The following is a 19,446-nucleotide window of genomic DNA, read 5'->3' as shown; positions in this document are numbered from 1 at the left end:
AAAATAAAAACTGTGAGAAAAAATACAAGTTTTTAGAGTTTTAGTGTAAGTACTATATTGAACTACTAATATTGATTATGTATAATAATGCCATGGGGGAATATATTGTGACTGGTCTCATGTTACCAGTAAAAAGTGCCCGAGATTATTTGAAATATTTCTAGTCAGTGAAAGCGTTCAAGCATATTCATCTACAATATCTCAGTAATTTCAGCTTCAGAATCATTGTTATTCTGGTGTCACCATTGTCCTTGGGTTACAAGCACCAAGTCCAAGTCTATTAATTTAAACCTAATGTAATATCAAATTTAGCATTTTAATCAACAGTACATTTTTTGTTAACCTTTTACCATATGTCTTGGAGTATCGCAATAATATCGTATCGTGAGTTCAGTATCGTGATATGTATCGAATCGTGACATGAGGGTATCCTTACACCCCTACTATCTATATATGATGCTTGTTCACTTTCTACCATGTCTGTCCTGATTTCTTCGGATCTTTTGATTTAATGGACGAAATGAGCTCATGCAATTTACATATGAATATGAGACTGCAGAAACCAAACAGAGCAGCTTTCGTTTCTGCTCTAATAGCAACAGACCTCTGAACGCTGTGAGTGCATGTTAGAATGGTGAGAGACATTGTGCTTGGTACGTTTTTCATCTTCAAACCAAACTTGGGTCTTCAACCACCATGTGCGCTAGTGCGCTTCTCACAATGTTCATGCATTATGTCAGTAGGTTGAGGGGGTTTTTGTGGCTATTTGAACACATTCGACCACGTGAGCATTTACACTTCGAAAGCAATCCGGTCTAATGCTTTTCCGACTACCTCTGAAAGTGGTTTGAAATTTTCCGAAGTGGACAAGCTCAAAACGTTTTAGACTGCGTTTACACCTGTGTTTAGCATTATCTATTCGTGATCCGATCATCAACCACAATGCATCATACCAGGTGTAAACAGAACAGATGCCACTGCAAGAGGGAGGGGAAGTTATTTTAATTAAAGATAATGAGGGTACATGAATAATAAAAAAAAAAGATGTGCCCCAATAAATCATTTTTGGTAAATAATGCAATATTTAATAAATAAAAAAATAAGAAAGGTCAATTTTGATGGCATGGTTACTTTCGATATATATTTTTCAATACATTTCAATATAAAATTTCAACATTCAGAAATGAATCTCACTAATTTACCCAAAATATCTATATTTTAAAGTGTGATGTTTTAATCGGGCCAGTACTAAATCTTTGGGTGTTTGAAGGTGGGCCCCACACTCCTGCCTTCCCTGGAGAGCTGGTTGAGTGCTTTAAATGGGTCTGGCCCACTTCAAAATCCCTTTGAACTGTCTGAAGTCTGGCTCTCGCTGATACTGCCGGGGTTTTGAAGTTTTGATTTATAACTGATTAATCTTTAAAATTTTGCCAGAAATGCTGAAAATGACACGTATACATGAATGCACACACAAATGGTCCACCAGCTTTCTCTTCCTCTGTTTCTGACTGGTGCTCCTCTTACTCGTCCGCTTACTCGTTCTATTTGGCTGGTTAGCTTTTTTTCCCCGACCATGTAGAATGTCTGTTCTCTTGTGTTCTTCTTAATAATTCATTTACCACATTTGCTGGATGCTTCTGTCTCTGTAAAGCATGCATTCACACACAAACCTATAACATATATTTAATTAAGATCATTTAATTGTCAGGTATTATCAATTATTAACGGCTGGTTTAAATGCATTATCGTTCCAGGGTTATGACGAGAAGACCTCTGTGGCTCAGAGAAAACTCCTGCATAACAAAACATTGACAGAGAGAGAGAAAAGGGAAAGAAGATGTGATAGTGGTCTGTTGATAGTGATCCAAATTTTAACAGCAGATGACAAACAGTTGCCCATCTGCCCATGTAAAACTGGACTCTCTCCAGGGATGGTAAGAGAGATAGAGAGGGAGTATACACTCACCTAAAGGATTATTAGGAACACCATACTAATACTGTGTTTGACCCCCTTTTGCTTTCAGAATCAGAACTGCCTTAATTCTGTGTGGCATTGATTCAACAAGGTGCACATCCAAGGCACGAAGCTCCTCAAAGATGCTCTATTGAGCTGCGATCTGGTGACTGTGGGGGATATTTTGGTACAGTGAACTCATTGTCATGTTCAAGAAACCAATTTGAAATTATTTGAGCTTTGTGACATGGAGCATTATCCTGCCGGAAGTAGCCATCAGAGAATGGTGGCCATAAAGGGATGGACATGGTCAGAAACAATGCTCAGGTAGGCCGTGACATTTAAACAATGCCCAATTGGCATTAAGGGGACTAATCTTTAGTAAAGATTTTCTGTAAAAGTATATTATACTGTACTTCGAATTGCTAAACAAACTTACATGTTAATGTTACTTATTAATTTTCACTAGTTGTTTTACTTTATTTTACATTGAATTTACATTTTCATGGGCTAACAAAATGAAATAAATAAATCAAATAAAAAAAAATTAAGAAAACAACAGAAGAGAGGAAGAAACAAAGCAAAAATTAAAATGAGTGAGGAAAAAAAAAATCACTCATAAATCTTGAGTGAATTAGCTGTCATGTGCATTGTCTTTTTAACCAACACGTCACTTTTACCCAGAGTTTAGCTTGACCTCCCAGAGCGTGATGTCATGGCTGCGGCAGGTCATGGAGTCACTATGATATCTTGTCCAATGGGAGTTTAGCGCATGACACATGTACATGATCTCATCCATACAACAATTCCATATGGAACTGTTATTTTTGCATCTGCGTCCATTACAGCACCAGGATATCTGTCTGTGTGGCCTCAGAGAGACACTAGAGATGTGACCAGAGATGGGGTGGTTCAAACGTGTGTGTGTGTGTGCTGTCACACAGTCTGAAGCAGAGCATATGACAATGGATCTGTTAATGAGATGGTATGTGTGTGTGTCTCCCTGAAACAGTTATGGCTGATTGAGGGGGAGGGTCCCAAGAGAGCTGAGGGGGGCCTTTGATTTGACCCCATGGGTCGTGTCTCCCCACTAGACCACATTTCATTTAATTTTTAGATAAAAGACTGCCTCTCCTTTTTCTTTCTGACTCAGACACACATTCATTAAAGATCTGCCAAGCTTTGAAACGTTACTGAAAATAGATCTATTATAATGCTTTTTATCTCCTTAAACACAGACAGGACTCATTTCTAAACACATGCACACCCTTACATTAATATTCTGGGTTAAATGCAAGTTAAGTTCTGTTGACATTAGCATAGAATAATTTCTTCTAATGCACTGGAATGTAAATGTATGGGGCAAATATACAATTGTTCCATAGACTTCCATTAAAAGTAACCACTGTTTGCAGTGAGCACTGTTTGCATACTCTACTTTTTAAAGGAGAACTCCAGTCATTTTTAACACTGAGCTCATTTTTTGTACATTTGTACAAAAATCGGCGTTGCCTACACCATGTTATCCTCTTTTTAAAATGCACACCCTGTTGACTTCAATAGGGCAAGTTCTAAACATGCTTTTAGCATCTTAACACCCTTGATTTGTCATTACAAGTGCACAGCCATGTGAGTGGTGTTACTAAGAGTGACCATGGTCAATCTGACTGCAGTAGATGTGAAAGATATTAATAAAAATGATGTTAATTCAGCCAGCTCACATACATGTATTTACTTCCTGTTTTCAGTCGAAGTCCACAGTAGTCAATTGTTAGCGTGATCATTGGTAACTAAATGATGTTCAACATCTGATTCGGATGAACTATCCATTTGAGCTGATATTCTCAGAACACCACATCGACTGACAGCTGACAGTCTGAGTCTCCACTGTTCCTTACTTAACAATGATCAAGCGTTTTCCTGTTCAAATATGGAGAAGAATAAGGAAAAGCACTTTTGACAAAATAATTTGAAGTCTAAGTTACAGGCATATGGGATGACCAAACAGAATGCGGTTTTGCTCTTAAAGGGATACTTCAGGATTTAGCATTAAGCTTTGTATTAGTATAAAACCTGTAGTATTTTCAAATTACCATGCTTTCCACCCTCATATCCAATTGAGACAAGAGATTTATGTATTTTTTGTCTCTAACTTTTTTTTTTTTTGGCCAGAGGCTAAAGACTAGTCAGTTGTATGGTCTGTTCTACATGTTCTCAACCTGCCCAGAGAGGGTGGGATCTCACTCACAGAGTGTACACATTGAGTCAGTCATCTTTTTTTGGAAGCTAAGATAACAGGCTCTTGTTCTGTAGAGAAAGCTGAGTAGTAGGGGTTACCGTCTTCTTTTTCACGGACATGTCCGGCCGTCGAGACGGGAGGAAGGGGAGGGGATACATCACTCTACAGTAATTTGAAAGTGATTGCAGTACCAGTTTTGGCCACAATCTTACATACGGCTCCTTTAAAATAGTCCAATAGTCCTATTCAATAAAGTTTTTTTTTTTTTGCGCACAAAAAGTATTTTCGTCACTTGATAAACTTAAGATTGAGCCACTGTAGTCACTATTAGACTATTTTAAAGATGTTTTTAACATTTCTGGGCCGGCAAGTTTTGATCGCTTAATTGGAAAGCTATGGAGGAGTGATCCAGCTCTCAGATTTAATCAAAAACATCTTAATTTGTCTTCCGAAGATGAACAAAAGTCTTATGGAGTCAGAACAACATGAGGGTGAGTAATTACTGACAGAATTTTAATTTTGGGGTGAACTGACCCTTTAAAAGCATGCTGCGCAGTGCGCAGTGACTTCCCTTTTGAAGCCGCAGGAGTTTTTAGCTCTGAATTACTTACCTTAAAAACTGAATCTTCCATGGCAACTAAAAGTAAATGGACATGAAAATTTGAATTGATTTTGTGTCTCTTACTAGTTTTAATGCTCTACCTGCGTTCCTGGATGCTTAAAATAAATGCTGTACACATATTCTGCCACTGGCCAATTAGGTATTCCACAGAGCAGTACATTTCCAAAGACAACACAGGACCAAACTACATTGTGTATTAAGACACAAGAAAAACACAGCACACATTAAAGACAACATAACCCCAAAATGTCACAACACAGAGTGATCCCACACAATGACATATATCAAACCGCACCATAAACCAAAACAATGCAGAAGAGGCTGCCAGATGAGATGATTCTTGACTGCATTATACAGCTACAGGAAACCAAACCCACTTTAAAAGCTACAAATGTAATGAGATCTGATTATTGTGCTGCACTTCCTGGGGTCAGATATACATGGAAAACTCGATATAGTTGTTTTTAAATGTTGAGAATCAATTTTTCACACTTTGGCAGAAATTATTGGAAGCATTTAGTGTTTGGAAAAGTGGAAGACATCAATGATGTACTGGAAGGGGAAGTTACTTTGTGGTGGGATGCCATTTAGTTACTTTGTATCTCTTTCCATCCAACAATCTCTCCCTATCACACCCTTCTGCAACTCTCTCTCTCTCACACACACATACACCCCCCCCCCCCGTTTCTCTCTCTTTCTGATCCATTTTTCATGCAATCTATTTTCTCTCCTCCATTTGCAATGGTTTACTGTAACTTGTCCCCCTTCCCCGTCCCATTCTGTGAGTGCATTACGAGATTCTCTCTCTCTCTTTTTGTGTCCTCCCCTTTCTCTGTCTCTCTCTGCCATATTATCTATTCCTCCCATCCCTGCTCACGTAGTCTTTTATCTCTCTCATGGGCCATCCATCTCTCTCCTATTAAACACCACCCCTCAATTAATCTACTCTCCATCCCTCTGTTTAAGGTTATAGCCCAATCTCTCTCTCTCTCTTTCTCTCTCTGCTGTAATTGCTTGTGTGATCCATGATACATGCTCACTGTCCCTCAAAAAGCAGTTTTTGTTGAGTAGATTGCAGCACTGAGTCAAACACAGACAAAACAAAAACATGCACAAAGCAACAAAAAAGTTACAGGAATGTTTAGACTTTTATTATGTTCCAATTTGATCAGACTTTAACCCTTTCACAGGCAAGAGTGAAAAATGATAAGCAAAAAATTATTTCATGACCCTTTTTAAATCTTAAGTCTTAAGTAAATATATTTATATGATTTATTTGATGCATAAAATAAATATTTATAGCAGGGGTAAAGCAACTAACTAACTAATAGTTCACTAATATATATATATAGAGCTGAATTTTTAAAAATGCTTCATGAATCCTTCGGAAATCATTGTAACATGCACATATGCCATCACAGGAATAAATTACATTTTTAATATATTCAATAGTTATTACATTATTACAGTTTTTAATGTATTTTTCATCAAATAAATGCAGCATTGAGAGCAAAGGAATGATAATGGATAGCTGTTCCCATCATATAACTGATAGGAGAATGTTATGTCCCCTAATTAATTAATATTGATTATTAGTCAAGCTTATAATTATTATTCGTTCCCCCACTTTTCATATGGTTTCTACATACCTCCATATAACAAAATGACTACATTTGAATAATACTATAAGGATTTTAGTATTATTATAAAAATTATAGAAAAAAAAAAAATCACGGACCGGATCTGTTCCATCAGTACTTTACAATATGATTCCACACAGATAAAACATCTAAATTAAAAGGTTGTTGTCTAGGACAGGACACAGCTTTGGTGAGCCCATCTTCACGGCTGCAGTTGAGAGAGGAAGAATGGACACAGTGATGTGTGTGTGTGTAAGTGTTTGAACATTTTACTCATGAGAATTTCATATTTAGATTAAACAAATATAAACTTACACATGAAATCCTGAAACCAGCGTTCTGACCGGTTAACCAGACAGGATGTCCACTCCCTCAGGGTCACCTTCTTATTCTTGTTCTTGTCACATGACCTGCACACACACATATTGTTGAATTCTACAAGTGGACTCTCTTTGCCTCTATCTCTCGTTTTTGATTTATAAATCCCTCTACGTCTCTCTGCAGCTATCAGTCGTAAAGGACACCACTCACATTAGAACAGTAGGAAGGCAATAAGCATTTACAGCTCTGAATGAGAGAGAGAGAGAGAGAGAGAGAGAGAGAGAGAGAGATCAAGTGGATGAGTGAGAGAAGAGAGAGATTGAAAGAGGATGAGAGAGAGGGGTGGGTGGGAGAACCTGAAGGCATGTGTACTATAATCATAAGGATGCTGGGGAGGGTTTGCAGTAATATTATGCAAATACAGAGAAGGTCAGACAGGAGAAAACAGCACAAAATCACAGGGGTGAGGTGATTGTGTGTGTATAGGCACTGGTGTCATTTTCTTTGAGTGTGTTACTGGAAGAATCTTTGAGCACAGTGCTCCAGTGGCATCCGCTTATAGTGAAGCTTTCTCAGATCTCTCCTGCTTAGCTTCCCGTCCCTGTTACGATCCAACAGAACAAACCTCCTCTGAAAGAAAAAGGGAGAAAAGAAGAGACCATTTGAGGCAAAAGAAAAAAATCAGGACTTGATGCTTTTACCACAAATGTACAACTGAATTGAAAAGAAGATCCCCTCTCCCCTATTCTATAGGCTAAGATATTTTTATGTGCTCGATTTGGTGCCTTTTTTGAAATAGAAAATCAAACTTGCGTTTTTATTTGTTCTCAATTCATATTTTATCTCATTTTATTACTGAAGCTTAATAAGCATTTAGCCTTCGATTAGCAAACCTACAGGCTTAGAATAATTCAGAAAAGAACTCCGACCCAAATGATGTAGGCTATTATTGTAACGTTGAGGAGGCAAGGAGGAATCCAAATGCAGTAAGCAGTTTTTAATAATAATAATAAACAAAACAAAAAGGGAAATCCACGGAGAACAAAGAACTTGGAAACAGGAACTCAGAACAAAACTCAGAAACAAGAACTCGAAACAACGCTACAGTGAAACATCGACCGACACCCAACAACTGAAACACAGGGGTTTAAATACACAGACAAACAAGCTAAATGAGGGAACAAGGGGGTGTGGTAAATCAGAAACACCTGGGGAAACTTATAAACAAGAAAAACTACAAAGGACTACAAAACATGGCACAGAAACAGGAAATAACTAAAGTCCACACAAGACAAGGAAAACACAAGACAGGAATCGTGACAATTATACACTGCATACTAACACAATACATGTGCTTCAGACATCCCATCCGGCAAAAACTCTTTTCTGGGAGGTAGTGCCCCTCACCCCAATACATTTTTTTTTTAAAATGATATTATTCATTGGCATAAGCCACGTATCACCGAGACACAATTGAAACGCATGTTAGAACCAGGTGTAAATGTATGGTAATGCAATTTTCCTGACCACTTGTGATCAGATCACTGAAAACACATCTTAATGCCAGGAGGAAAACATGGCTTCTCTTTGATGCTCACTCGATTTCCAGGATATTGTGAATAGTTTGCAGGCGTCAAGGAGGCATATGTGGGAGACTCCCGGACCTTCTGAGAGAGGTGGGATGTCTGGTTCTTTGACAAATTAAATTTTAGAAGAGCGGTGTCTCAAACAAACACTTAAAGTCAGCATGAAATGGACATTTATTTTCTACATGCATGTTATTGATCTTTTAGTGTATGACCATACTTGTGTTTCATTAAAAAAAATGTTTGTGCTCTTATTATCGAATTTGCTTTGGAGCGGTATTTGAGTGTATCCCATCATGTTCAGGAAATTGCGTGCACCAAAATCATGAGATGTCGAAGAAAACATTCAATTTTAAGGTAATTAGATATTACATTTAGCCTAATTTGGTATTGGTAGTAAAACCAAACCCACTTGAAGGCTAATGTAACCTTAGCCGAAAAAAGAGCAGGCGCTGCGCCGCGGTACGAAGGTATGGAGACAAGAGGCCATTTTTTAATGGATTTCAATGGAGGAGAGGCTTCACTATGCTAAATAAACCGCTTTTATGAGGAAATATCTTATCATTTTAAGGGTTAGTTCACCCAAAATTTTTAATTCTATAACCATTTACTCACCCCCCCCCCCTTTTTTTAAAGAGATTGCAAAATGAATACAAATGAATAGAGTGGTTTAGTTAAAATTTTCTAAAGAGACACAATCGCTTTACATGATGAACAGATTGAATTTAGGCTATTATTCACATATAAACATTGATCAGCTAACATATGAAGAGTTCAGATACAAAAGCCTCTAAGTGCCATTTGAAATTTTCTTCTAAAATGATCATTTTTATCAAGCTTGTATATTTAAGTTCAATAATTTCACTTAAATGGCAATGAAGATTACCTATTAATTGTCTTTTAAGTGAAATTACTGAACTTAAATATACAAGCTTGATAAAAATGATCATTTTAGAAGAAAATTTCAAATGGCATTTAGATGCTTTTGCATCTGAACTCTTCATATACAGAAGCTTAATCGAAGCTGCTTGACACACGAGAACAAACCACATCGGTTCTTATGGAAGTTCGAATGTGCATATATATGTGCATTGATGAAAGTTTATAATAAAAACTTAATTAAATTAAAGGATCAGATGAACTACTAGCACAGCGCTGCAACAGCTGGCTGAAAAGTAGCCGAAATGGTAAAAAGGTACCCAGGATTTTAATAAAGCACATCTCTCCTGTGAACTGCCGAAACACTGCCAGCACATTACATGTCCCACTAATATACTGGATCACTGTTACACCACAATAAAGAATGCATATAACTCTGACCCACGTTCAGCTTTGTGGCTCTCTGATCACTGTCTAGTTCATCTTATTCTGGCCAGCGGAAACTGAAATGAACTAAAACTGTAATAAGGAATAATAAAAGATGGACTAATGAAGCAGAGCGGGAATTACAAGCCTGCTACGATTGCACAGATTGTCTTTGAAGCTGCAGCCACTGATCTGGACAAACTCACTGATACTGTTACATTATATATATATATATCAGTTTCTGTGAGGATATATGGATTCCTACCAGGACATTCTTATCATTCAAAAACAAACTCAAACAGCTTTGTCATGCTAAAGAGGATGCTTACAGAACTGGGGATAAAATCTTATTTAACCACGCCAGAAACAGATTAACAAATGACATCAGAGGGGCTAAGAGAAGCCACTCTGAAAAAAACTACCCGCCAATAGCCTGGACAGGTCTGAGGCCCTGTTTACACCTGGTTTTAAGATCCGTTTTCGTTGCTTGGTTTCCAAGTAGTGGAGGGAGACACTGTTTACACCTGGTGTTTTAATACATCTCTTTTGTCCACTTTCAACCACTTCTGTCCTGATTTCTTCAAGATCTTGGGCTTTTTCAGATCTTTCGATCTAATGTACAAAATAAGCTCGTGCAATTACAGTACATACAGTATAAACGCAACCTGAGACGACAGAAAAAACATACGGAGAGCAGCAGCTTTTGTTCTGCTCTAATAGCTGCAGGATCACGCTGAATGCTGTGAGTGAGTGAGTGTTAGAAATCAAGATTGAGAGAGGACATTGTGCTTAGTATCGTTTTTGTATTCAAACCAATTTTGGGTCTTCAGTCGACAAAGTTTAAATCTTGTCTGGCTAGCATGCTTATACCATAATGTTGCATTAGAACGCGATAAAACGCATTAGATCAGTAGGTGGAGAGAGCTCTTTTGCGGCTGTTTGAACGCATTCAACCCCATGAACACTACGAAAAGCAATCCGGTCAAATACGTTTTCGACTACCCCTGGAAGTGGTCAAAAGTAGACAAGCTTAAAACGTTTTAAACCTTTTATAAGTTCAGACAACGATTTTACGTTTTAGACAACCCTCAAATAAATGCTTAAAAATTTAGTGTCCAAACTTTTCAGTAGCACCTCAATGCAGTACACGAGATCCACGGGGAGGAGTCAGATCAAGATCCAAGGGGTGGAGATGGGTAGGATTGGGGTTGTGTTTAGGGATTAGGGGTGGGTTTAGAGATCAGGGGGCAGAGTTGGGTAGGTTTAGGTGTATGTAAGGTGGGAGGAGTTGGATCTGGATCTGACTCCTCCCCGTGGATTTCATGTTGTGTATGATCTATGGGTGGTGGCATGTGTTTTTTAACCTGTGCGAGGTGGGTTCGCTGTGTGTGTGTGAGGCATCTTTGCGAGGGTGCCGGTGGTGTGTATCGTTCTCCCATTCTGCTGAGGAGTAAGAACCAGTCCAGCAGACGGTATGGGAACTGACCGAACTCTTCCTGAGAACACTCTGCCCTGCTCACTGACAGAGAAACCACATCACACAACTCATAAATGTGTATTTAAGTATAATGAAACTGTAATGAAAGAAGTTTTTGAGTGTGCCTTTTTACCCAGACAAGCTCCACTGTGTGCCTTGCCAATGCGTCGTTTTTTGTGGCAGGCCTCCTTGTGAAGCAGACACTCGTTGCTGTATGTCTTCCCCAAAACACTGCACACTGGTGCCCCCTGCCTGTAGCAAACAACACATACACAAACGGACTACATAATAAAATATAACTAACCATAATTGTGCAAAAATAACGGTAAAAGGAACGAGAAAATGCTTCATATCTTTGGTTGTTGACATCACAGGCTGTGCGACATTTCAACGGCCACTCTTAGGCTACATAAAGCAGCCAAATTATGTCAAAGTGAACATGTGATATATTAAAAACAGGACTACAACTACACAAGATAAAAGAAAATATAGACTGCGTTAAAATTACTTGCACTGACGATGAAAAAAATGTTTGACCTCAATGTTTTTTGTGCAGTGAATAACTGGCATTAAACCATCAAAATAAACTTTTGTTTTTAACATGTTAACAATTTTGGACATTGCTGAAGTTATGCAATTCAAGATATTATGCATTTAAGGACATTTCTGATTAGCCTACTTTTGGATGATAACTAATTTTGATATTGTGTTGGATCGCTAGCCTATTTGATGTAGAAAGGAGTAAAGCTAGTTATAAACATTAATCTTAAAACGGTTTAACCGTTTTAACCGACACTGTAGGAGTTACTTTGCTCCATTTTTTCCGTTAAGTGACATTCCACTACTATAGCACTATGTTAGCATCAATATTTGTGGGAAGTGGCACTGATCAGTTAGCATTAAATCGCTAATAAGTTAGCATCCAAGATAGGGACAGGTGGGGTTTTGGGGGGCTAATACAATGCTAAATCATAAATCAGATGTACGTACTCTACAATAACCGATGTCCAGCAATCGATTTAAATAGTACAATGTGTTTAATTTGTCTTTTAATGAGATCTAATATCGTTGTTGGGGGTTTCACATGAAAAAAAAAAAAAGATTAAACCTCCTTCTTATCCCGCGCTCCCTCTTTTGACGTCATCACCCAGTTACTATGCTACCTTTGAAGAAACCCCAAATAAATGTGTAAATGACAGAAATTTTTAAATACACATTGAGCATTTTAATTTACACATGGTAGTGGTGGTGGTTAACCTGCAATTTACACTTTAACCTGTCCCCCCAAAAAATCTGATTTTGAAGGATATAATGTTTTGAAATAATGTTATACTATTCTTTTAAACTGCATCAGCATCTTTTTTAAGTTGTAAAGCAATTTGTTTGTTATACAGCCCTTGAGCCCATCTTTTATTTTATATTCCTGCATGTGGCCTTTATCAGCATTAAAGACTAAGTGTGCAGAGCGAATATACCAGTAAATGTCTGTGCTGCTGGTTTGATTCCAAGGAATCTGTGAGCCGTAAAGGAGTGTCTTACATCATTATTTTGTTCTAAATCATGACACTGAGCCTCACTGTTCATGCCGCTGGCTCAGCTGTGAGTAGCTTGCCATTGACATCAGCTCAAGTGTCTAAGAAAATTGTAATTAATTTGTCAGTATGTGTGTCTTACCGTGGGCAGGTCTTTGGACACACACATTTAGGGGCGAGAACTCCCCCCTCATTTACTACTTGACACAAGGAACCAATAGGACTGTGACATTTCAACAACTGACACAGTGATTCTGAAAAAAGAAAAAAAAAAGGATGAGAATAGAGTGAGAGGGAGTTGTAAAAATAGGAAGCACAATTTTATACTGAATTAATAATGTACAAAACCACACATAAAATAAGTGCCATAGAAGAACTGTCTCACCTGGATCCACTCTGCCCAAATATGGCCTTAACTTTTCTTCAGCCTGCCTCTGTTTACGCTGGGCTCTTCCACCCTTCTACACCAAAAAAACACAAATAAGGTCATTCATAGGGGATGCGTTCTTGTATTTGTTTTATATATTGTTATATTTCTTGTATGTGTACTGTAAAAATAAGCTAGGACGTTTTTGATACACTAAACTGCTCTACATTTTTTAAATTTTGTGTCTTATATACTCACCAAGACGGTGTTTGGTGTTTTTAGCCCCCAAAAGCGCATTCCAGGCAGCGAGTGGATGGGTAGATTTAGGGATGAGGTTAGGATTAGCTGCCTGGAAGGAACCATTGGGGGCTAAAAACACCATCATGCATGTATTTGATCAAAAATACAGTAAAAACAGCAATATTGTGAAATATTATAACAATTTAAAAATACCTGTTTTCTATTTTAAAAAGCTGAATTTTCAGCAGCCATTACAGTCGTCAGTGTCACATGATCCTTCAGAAAAAATTGTAATATGCTGTATTGAAAAATGTTGTTTTTGTGGAAACTGCAATACATTTTGCAGTATAATTCTTTGATAAACAGAAAGATCAAGATAACAGCACTATTTGAAATATATATTTAATTGAAATCACCCTATGTCTTTACTGAACTTATAATCAGTTTAAAGAGTACTTCCTGACCCTAAACTTTTAAACATTAGCGATGCATCTCCGTAATATTTCAGCATGGCAGTCTTAAGACTATGTGTTAAAAGAAGTTCTACTTTTGAAACCTTCAAACTTCAAATCTTCCGTTGGAAAGAGAACATGTCTTTCCTATATGAATGGCCCCTAAAATGTAACTGTAAAATAACCTGAAACAGTTGAAGAAAATTCTGTCTTGACCACTTAATATACTGATCACTGGACTATTAATGAACCATAATGACAATATTCTTCTACAGGGGGGCCTGGGCTACCTGATCATGGTCCTGTCATCAACCTCTTATTTTTTATATGCCATCCAGTACATTCACTGTTTTTGTAGACAACAATGAGCTGTCATTTATTTTTCAATTGTCTTAAGTGCTTTTCTTGATCTTTGAGTTTAAAATATATGAGAGAATTACTACAGGTTTAGGACTTGATGGATGAGTATCATATTGCAACAGCATGTGTGCAGAAATACTCTTTAGAGAGAGAGAGAGAGAGATGTAGAGAAGAATGCGAGAGAAAGATTGGAACGTGCACATTTACAGCAGTCTGTTTATCATTACAGCACAGTAAGTGTGAAAGCTTTTAGATTTTTTTTTTTACAAACTTAGACTGTTCACATTACTTTCGTTCACATACTTCTAAACTCTGTACCTCATTATCTCTTTCAAAATGACCTTTTTTGCACTGATAGTAAGCTTTAATAAACTTTATAAACTTTCAGAATAAAACAAATCATAGAAAAACTACAGTGCTGTTGGTCTGAATATATTCACAATAATGGCACTCTTTCTTGCTTGTGTGATATGTATCATATTGTATGATATCAGCATATATAGGACTAGTGTCACTTAAAAATTACAACAGCTTGTTTTATTCACGTTTTAAGATAAAATAATTTATTAAATTGACAAATTGACATATTTAAATATTTAATTCACGTTATAAATGGTTAAATAACAATAAAATAATATTTAAATTTGTATTTTTTAATATGTACATTTGAAATTGATGCTCTTTTGAAACAGATGCTCTTCTTAATATTTACTTATCATTGTTTAATTTTTATAATATGAAAACATTGGCAACTTGTTCTCACCGTAGCAAATATAAACTACTTACCATGACAAAAACAAGGTGAAAGGCCATTGTCAAGAACAACAGATGATGGAGCAGGTGCATGGCTCACAGAAGGACGTTTATGGATCTGAAACATGTGTTCAACAGGTGACTTTTAAAGTTCAAAATCTCAAAATATCACCCAGAATGCACTCAAGATGTATAGTTTGTTTCTCCAAACTAAACTTCTCAGAATGAGTAAGGGAATGAGGATTGTTTAAAAAGAAATCATGCTCTCCCAAATATTTGAATCTTCTTGAGGACATCCTGAGAGACATACTTCATTTCAAAAAGAAAACATGAACTAATGAACACTGCACACAAGACACACAGTAAAAACAACGTCCATGTATGAAGATCTGCACAGTCCTATCAACCTTATTAAAAAAAAAAAAAACATACAAAAGTGAGATAATACTTATAAATGTCAAGACAACCGTCAAAGCATTACTCCTGAATGTCAAGACAACCGTCAAGGCATTACTCCTGATCAAAACTGATTTCGTCTGATCGGTCTTCTCTTTAAATAACTCAGTATTGTAAAGCTCCGGAGTGCTCATTAGAAGTGTGTATGTGTGTAGAATGTAGTGGCTCCATCACAGGAAAGTCATTATTGTATTTTTTTACGGCTATGAGCAGATAGTTACACTAACAGAGCAGCTGTACTGACAAAATTACCCTTTCAGATGTAGAAATTATAGAAATGGTGTAGAAATTCTTACCAGAGTGTCCTCTCTTGATCTGTCTTTCTGTACCTTTTAATCTCTTTGCCTCCTTCCTCTTCTCTCTCCATATTCCCTCTCACACTATCAAACAGACAGATACCTTTCTTTTCCTTCTGCCCCTCCTTCAGGTTGCCCCCCCCCCCCCCCCCCCCCCCCCCCCCCCAGCTTCACTCTTCATTTGATAATCTATTTCTACTGTCTCATCTTACAGGCCCTCCACTCCTCCATTTCCTCTCCTGCTTTTCCTGGCTTCACCTGAGAAGTCCTTAATAAGCAATCCATTAACAGCATGGATGCACACACACACACACACACACACACACACACACACACACACACACACACACACACACACACACACACACACACACACACACACACACACACACACACACACACACTCACGCACACTCACCTCTGTGAAAAAACGTCTAAAGTCACTGTGCAAACCTGAACTCTCTCTTTTCTCTCCTCCTAATCTGTACTGCGTTATTCCATCTGTTTTTTTGGCCTGTAAATCTTTTTGTCTGGGGAGTAATGCCAAGCTCAATGAGAACCAGAGCTCTCTCTCTCTCTCTCACACACACACACACACACATGCACATAAACAGATGAAATAGAAGGCACTGGGCCGAATGGCATGATTCTAAAACTATGCTTTGAAATTCCAAAACAAAGTTGTTGTTTTTTAAAAAATGGTTGTGTATGGAATGTCATAATAATCCACAAATCTTCAGACTAAAACAAACTAGTCACAGGAAACTTCATATGATCCTGCAAAAGTAAAGCTTTTGCAGGTGCTGATGTGTCTATTTCAAAGAATGTTTTAATATAGCCAAATACACAAATAGTCAAATACATAAATAAGTCCTCTGAGGTCTCCTGCAGTTTTAATTATCTGACCTCTGTACCCTTGACCTCAACATGAAACACTTAGACAGGACAGTTTGTTTTCCATTCATTATTTTTGCTTTTGTTTTTGTCACATTGGTGGGACCTCTCCAACATGGTGATTCATGTTAATAATTTTGCATAAACAGGAAACAAGCTCTCCCATAATAATTATAGCCTATACTGTGGTGACATATGCTTAAAGTTGTGACAGAATTCACACACAGTGCTTAGGTTTCCCCTTTACTGTAATATTTTTTTTTCCCCCTTTAAGGGAGTTATATTTTTCTGAGGTGTTTTGGTATGATTAAAAATATAGGATTTTTGGGAGCTGCAAGCCGTGGCATGGTTTGCCCAGGTAGAGGCACAGTTTGCGCTGTGAGACACCACTTTGGATGACATAAAGTACTACTACGTTGTAATTAATTCAGCGGCTCCACTAGATGGCGCCAATGTATCGAAAATGTACGATCCGGTTGCATTGCCAGCCCTAGGCAACTCGGCAGTCTCATGTCACACGTGACAGCCTGGCAGTCTGTGTTGGCTCCAGAATAGGTGATTTGCACCACAATGAGGGCTACAGACCTCAGTTTGCCAGTTTTCCCACTCAGGGAACCCCATTTCCAAGCAATGCCTTTCTCATTGGCTTGTGGAAGCTATATCTTTGGCATATGAATCAAGGGAGTGCAGGTTTATTCACGAATGCATGTTGCCATATGCTATTCTTTGTTGCTAATGTGGCTTCCTCACTTTGTGTGGGTGTTTCCTTGTGTCATTCTAGGTGACCGTCCTCTGGCTTTCAGGGCCTCATTGTAGTGTATTTGGCAATCGGGGAGCTGTCCATATCTCCCATAAGTGGATCTCGAACACAAGATGATGAAAGGTTACTATATAGAAAATCTCATCTTCCAGGCATTTGACGATCAATAATTTTCATTATTTTCTAACTTTATTAGGGCAGTTAATACAATTAAAACGTATAATTAAATATTGTGGCCCTTTTCCCTCTCCCTGCTCATTTACAGCCAGAAAATTCCTTGATGGCAAATTGTCGGCTGGTCAATGCTCTTGCTGTTGCTCTCCTATACTGGAGACGCAAGCAGAAAAAGAAGAGATCTATCTCCGCCATTTTTGTTCAACTCGCTTCCGGCGCTTTTCAACGGTGTAGCATGATATCTGCTGGGACGTCCTTAAAATGTACCTGTTGGTGACTTTTGGTTTGACGGCATCAGAGCGTGCGAGGCACCTTCTTTCGTTACTAGGTCTAGGACTAGTGATTGCAAAGCCCTGAGCTTATGGACCACATGCTGTGCTGACATTGGTAGGTGGAATATAGGTCCACATCGCCGAAAACCAAAACCACACCCCCCAAAATTCTGTCAATCTCATCTGGTCACCCTAGATGGAAGAGGCCTGTGGAGATATTAGGGCACAAGCAAATCAAGGATGGATACAGTAGCTATCCAAGGTGTTTTTTCCCACGATGCATGACTTGTGAAAATGTTTTCTGTGATGTTGATGAAATTCTCTGGTGGCCTGGCTAGATATAATTGAGAGGCATGATCAATAAATTAATTGATTCTGAATGCAGTAGGCTACATTTTTTATTTTATTTTTTAATTTTGCCCTGGCCTACTTATTAGCATAATACATATAGTTTTTGTTGGGTGGCAATTCATTGTTTTACACCTGAACTCCGCATTAAAGAACATGTATTTTCATTCATTTATTTGTGTAGCTATCTTCAGCTGAATTATCAAATGAACAGAGAACACTCTTTTTAATTTTGATGTTAATATGGAATTTATGTAAATGCATTCAACCCGGTATCACGACAAGACGTGAAATAATCATCACGTTGGTCCACTTTGGAAAACGTGTAGATGTCACGGTTTAACCCCCTCAAACGTGAAACTTAGACGTTTGCGTTAACACGTTCCAGTGGAGAGATACCCGGATGTTGACCTGTTCTGAGAGCAGTTACCAGAGTTTAGAGAAATTTACCAAATCGATTGAGAAAAACTGTAGGCCTAATGATAATGTTTGAACAGAATGATTCAATTTTGAGTCGGGTTTGCTGTGTTTATTTATTTATTATTATTATTATTTTTTTTTACATAGGCTAGTATATTTAGCATAAGCGTTTTGCGTTTAGCGTAACATTTAGTGTTTTGAAATGCAGTTTGTATTTTTTTTTTTTTGACAAAATGTGGTTTTGGTCAGAAAATATTTAGGTAACTTTGTGATGCGTATTGCTGTGTTAAGATTTTAGAAAAAATACCGATAAACGCTTGTTAGCAATTGTAATAAAAAAAACTGTAAAAGGAAAATGTTGAGTCATCAGCGTAATGCGTATTAAAGTCACAAGGGGGCACTAATGTCTCTCTCTCTCATTGCTGGCCTTGTCATCAGGCTACACTGTTTTTTCCAACTGCTTACACACGTTTTCAAAACTATATCCCCTTTCAAAACTTCGCACACAATTCTCAAAACTGCACAAACAAAATGCAAAATGCCTCACATCTCCTTAAAATGTACTGCATTCAAAATGCCATAAAAACATGTCAAAATGAAGCAATTGCATCAAATGGAAAACACTTCTTTCATAATATAGTACATTTTTGGATATACCTGTTGTCCTAAATCTAAAACTGTTTGGTTTTTCATAGGCTTATATTTCAATACAATGTTCTACAGTGAAAGTAATCTGCTGAGAGGGGTAACAAGTCACTGTAGGCTAAACACCAATGCAATGTAGAAACCTTAAACATATGTAAACCAAAAGTATCTTTAGAATACAGTAAAGGGCACAATTGTATGTGTGGGGTATTACATGGGCATCCATCTAAAGGGCTATGAGTTCCTCTCAAATGGCACCTTGTAAAGTTGTTTCATTGTCACTTGGTGGATGCGCTGTATGGTCAACAGGCTTTCAGCATTGATGTTGTTGCA

The 19,446-nt window shown here is 37.7% G+C and overlaps 1 protein-coding gene across 1 annotated transcript; it reads right to left on the bottom strand.

Annotated features, from left to right (window-relative positions):
- Positions 1 to 5,944: 5,944 nt before the first annotated feature.
- Positions 5,945 to 15,697, bottom strand: sparcl2 (SPARC-like 2). The gene is made up of 9 exons (XM_039685324.2): positions 15,601 to 15,697; positions 14,882 to 14,966; positions 13,062 to 13,137; positions 12,819 to 12,930; positions 11,278 to 11,396; positions 11,032 to 11,186; positions 7,294 to 7,406; positions 6,771 to 6,865; positions 5,945 to 6,663 (listed from the first exon to the last, which is right to left on the bottom strand). The coding sequence occupies exons 2-9, from the start codon at positions 14,939 to 14,941 to the stop codon at positions 6,605 to 6,607; spliced, it is 789 nt and encodes a 262-aa protein (XP_039541258.1). The 5' UTR covers positions 14,942 to 14,966; positions 15,601 to 15,697; the 3' UTR covers positions 5,945 to 6,604.
- Positions 15,698 to 19,446: the final 3,749 nt, after the last annotated feature.

The sequence above is a fragment of the Pimephales promelas genome, chromosome 15, assembly GCF_988280905.1.
Source record: "Pimephales promelas chromosome 15, fPimPro1.hap1.1, whole genome shotgun sequence".
NCBI lineage: Eukaryota > Metazoa > Chordata > Actinopteri > Cypriniformes > Leuciscidae > Pimephales > Pimephales promelas.
This window is presented reverse-complemented; position numbering and strand designations above follow the sequence as displayed.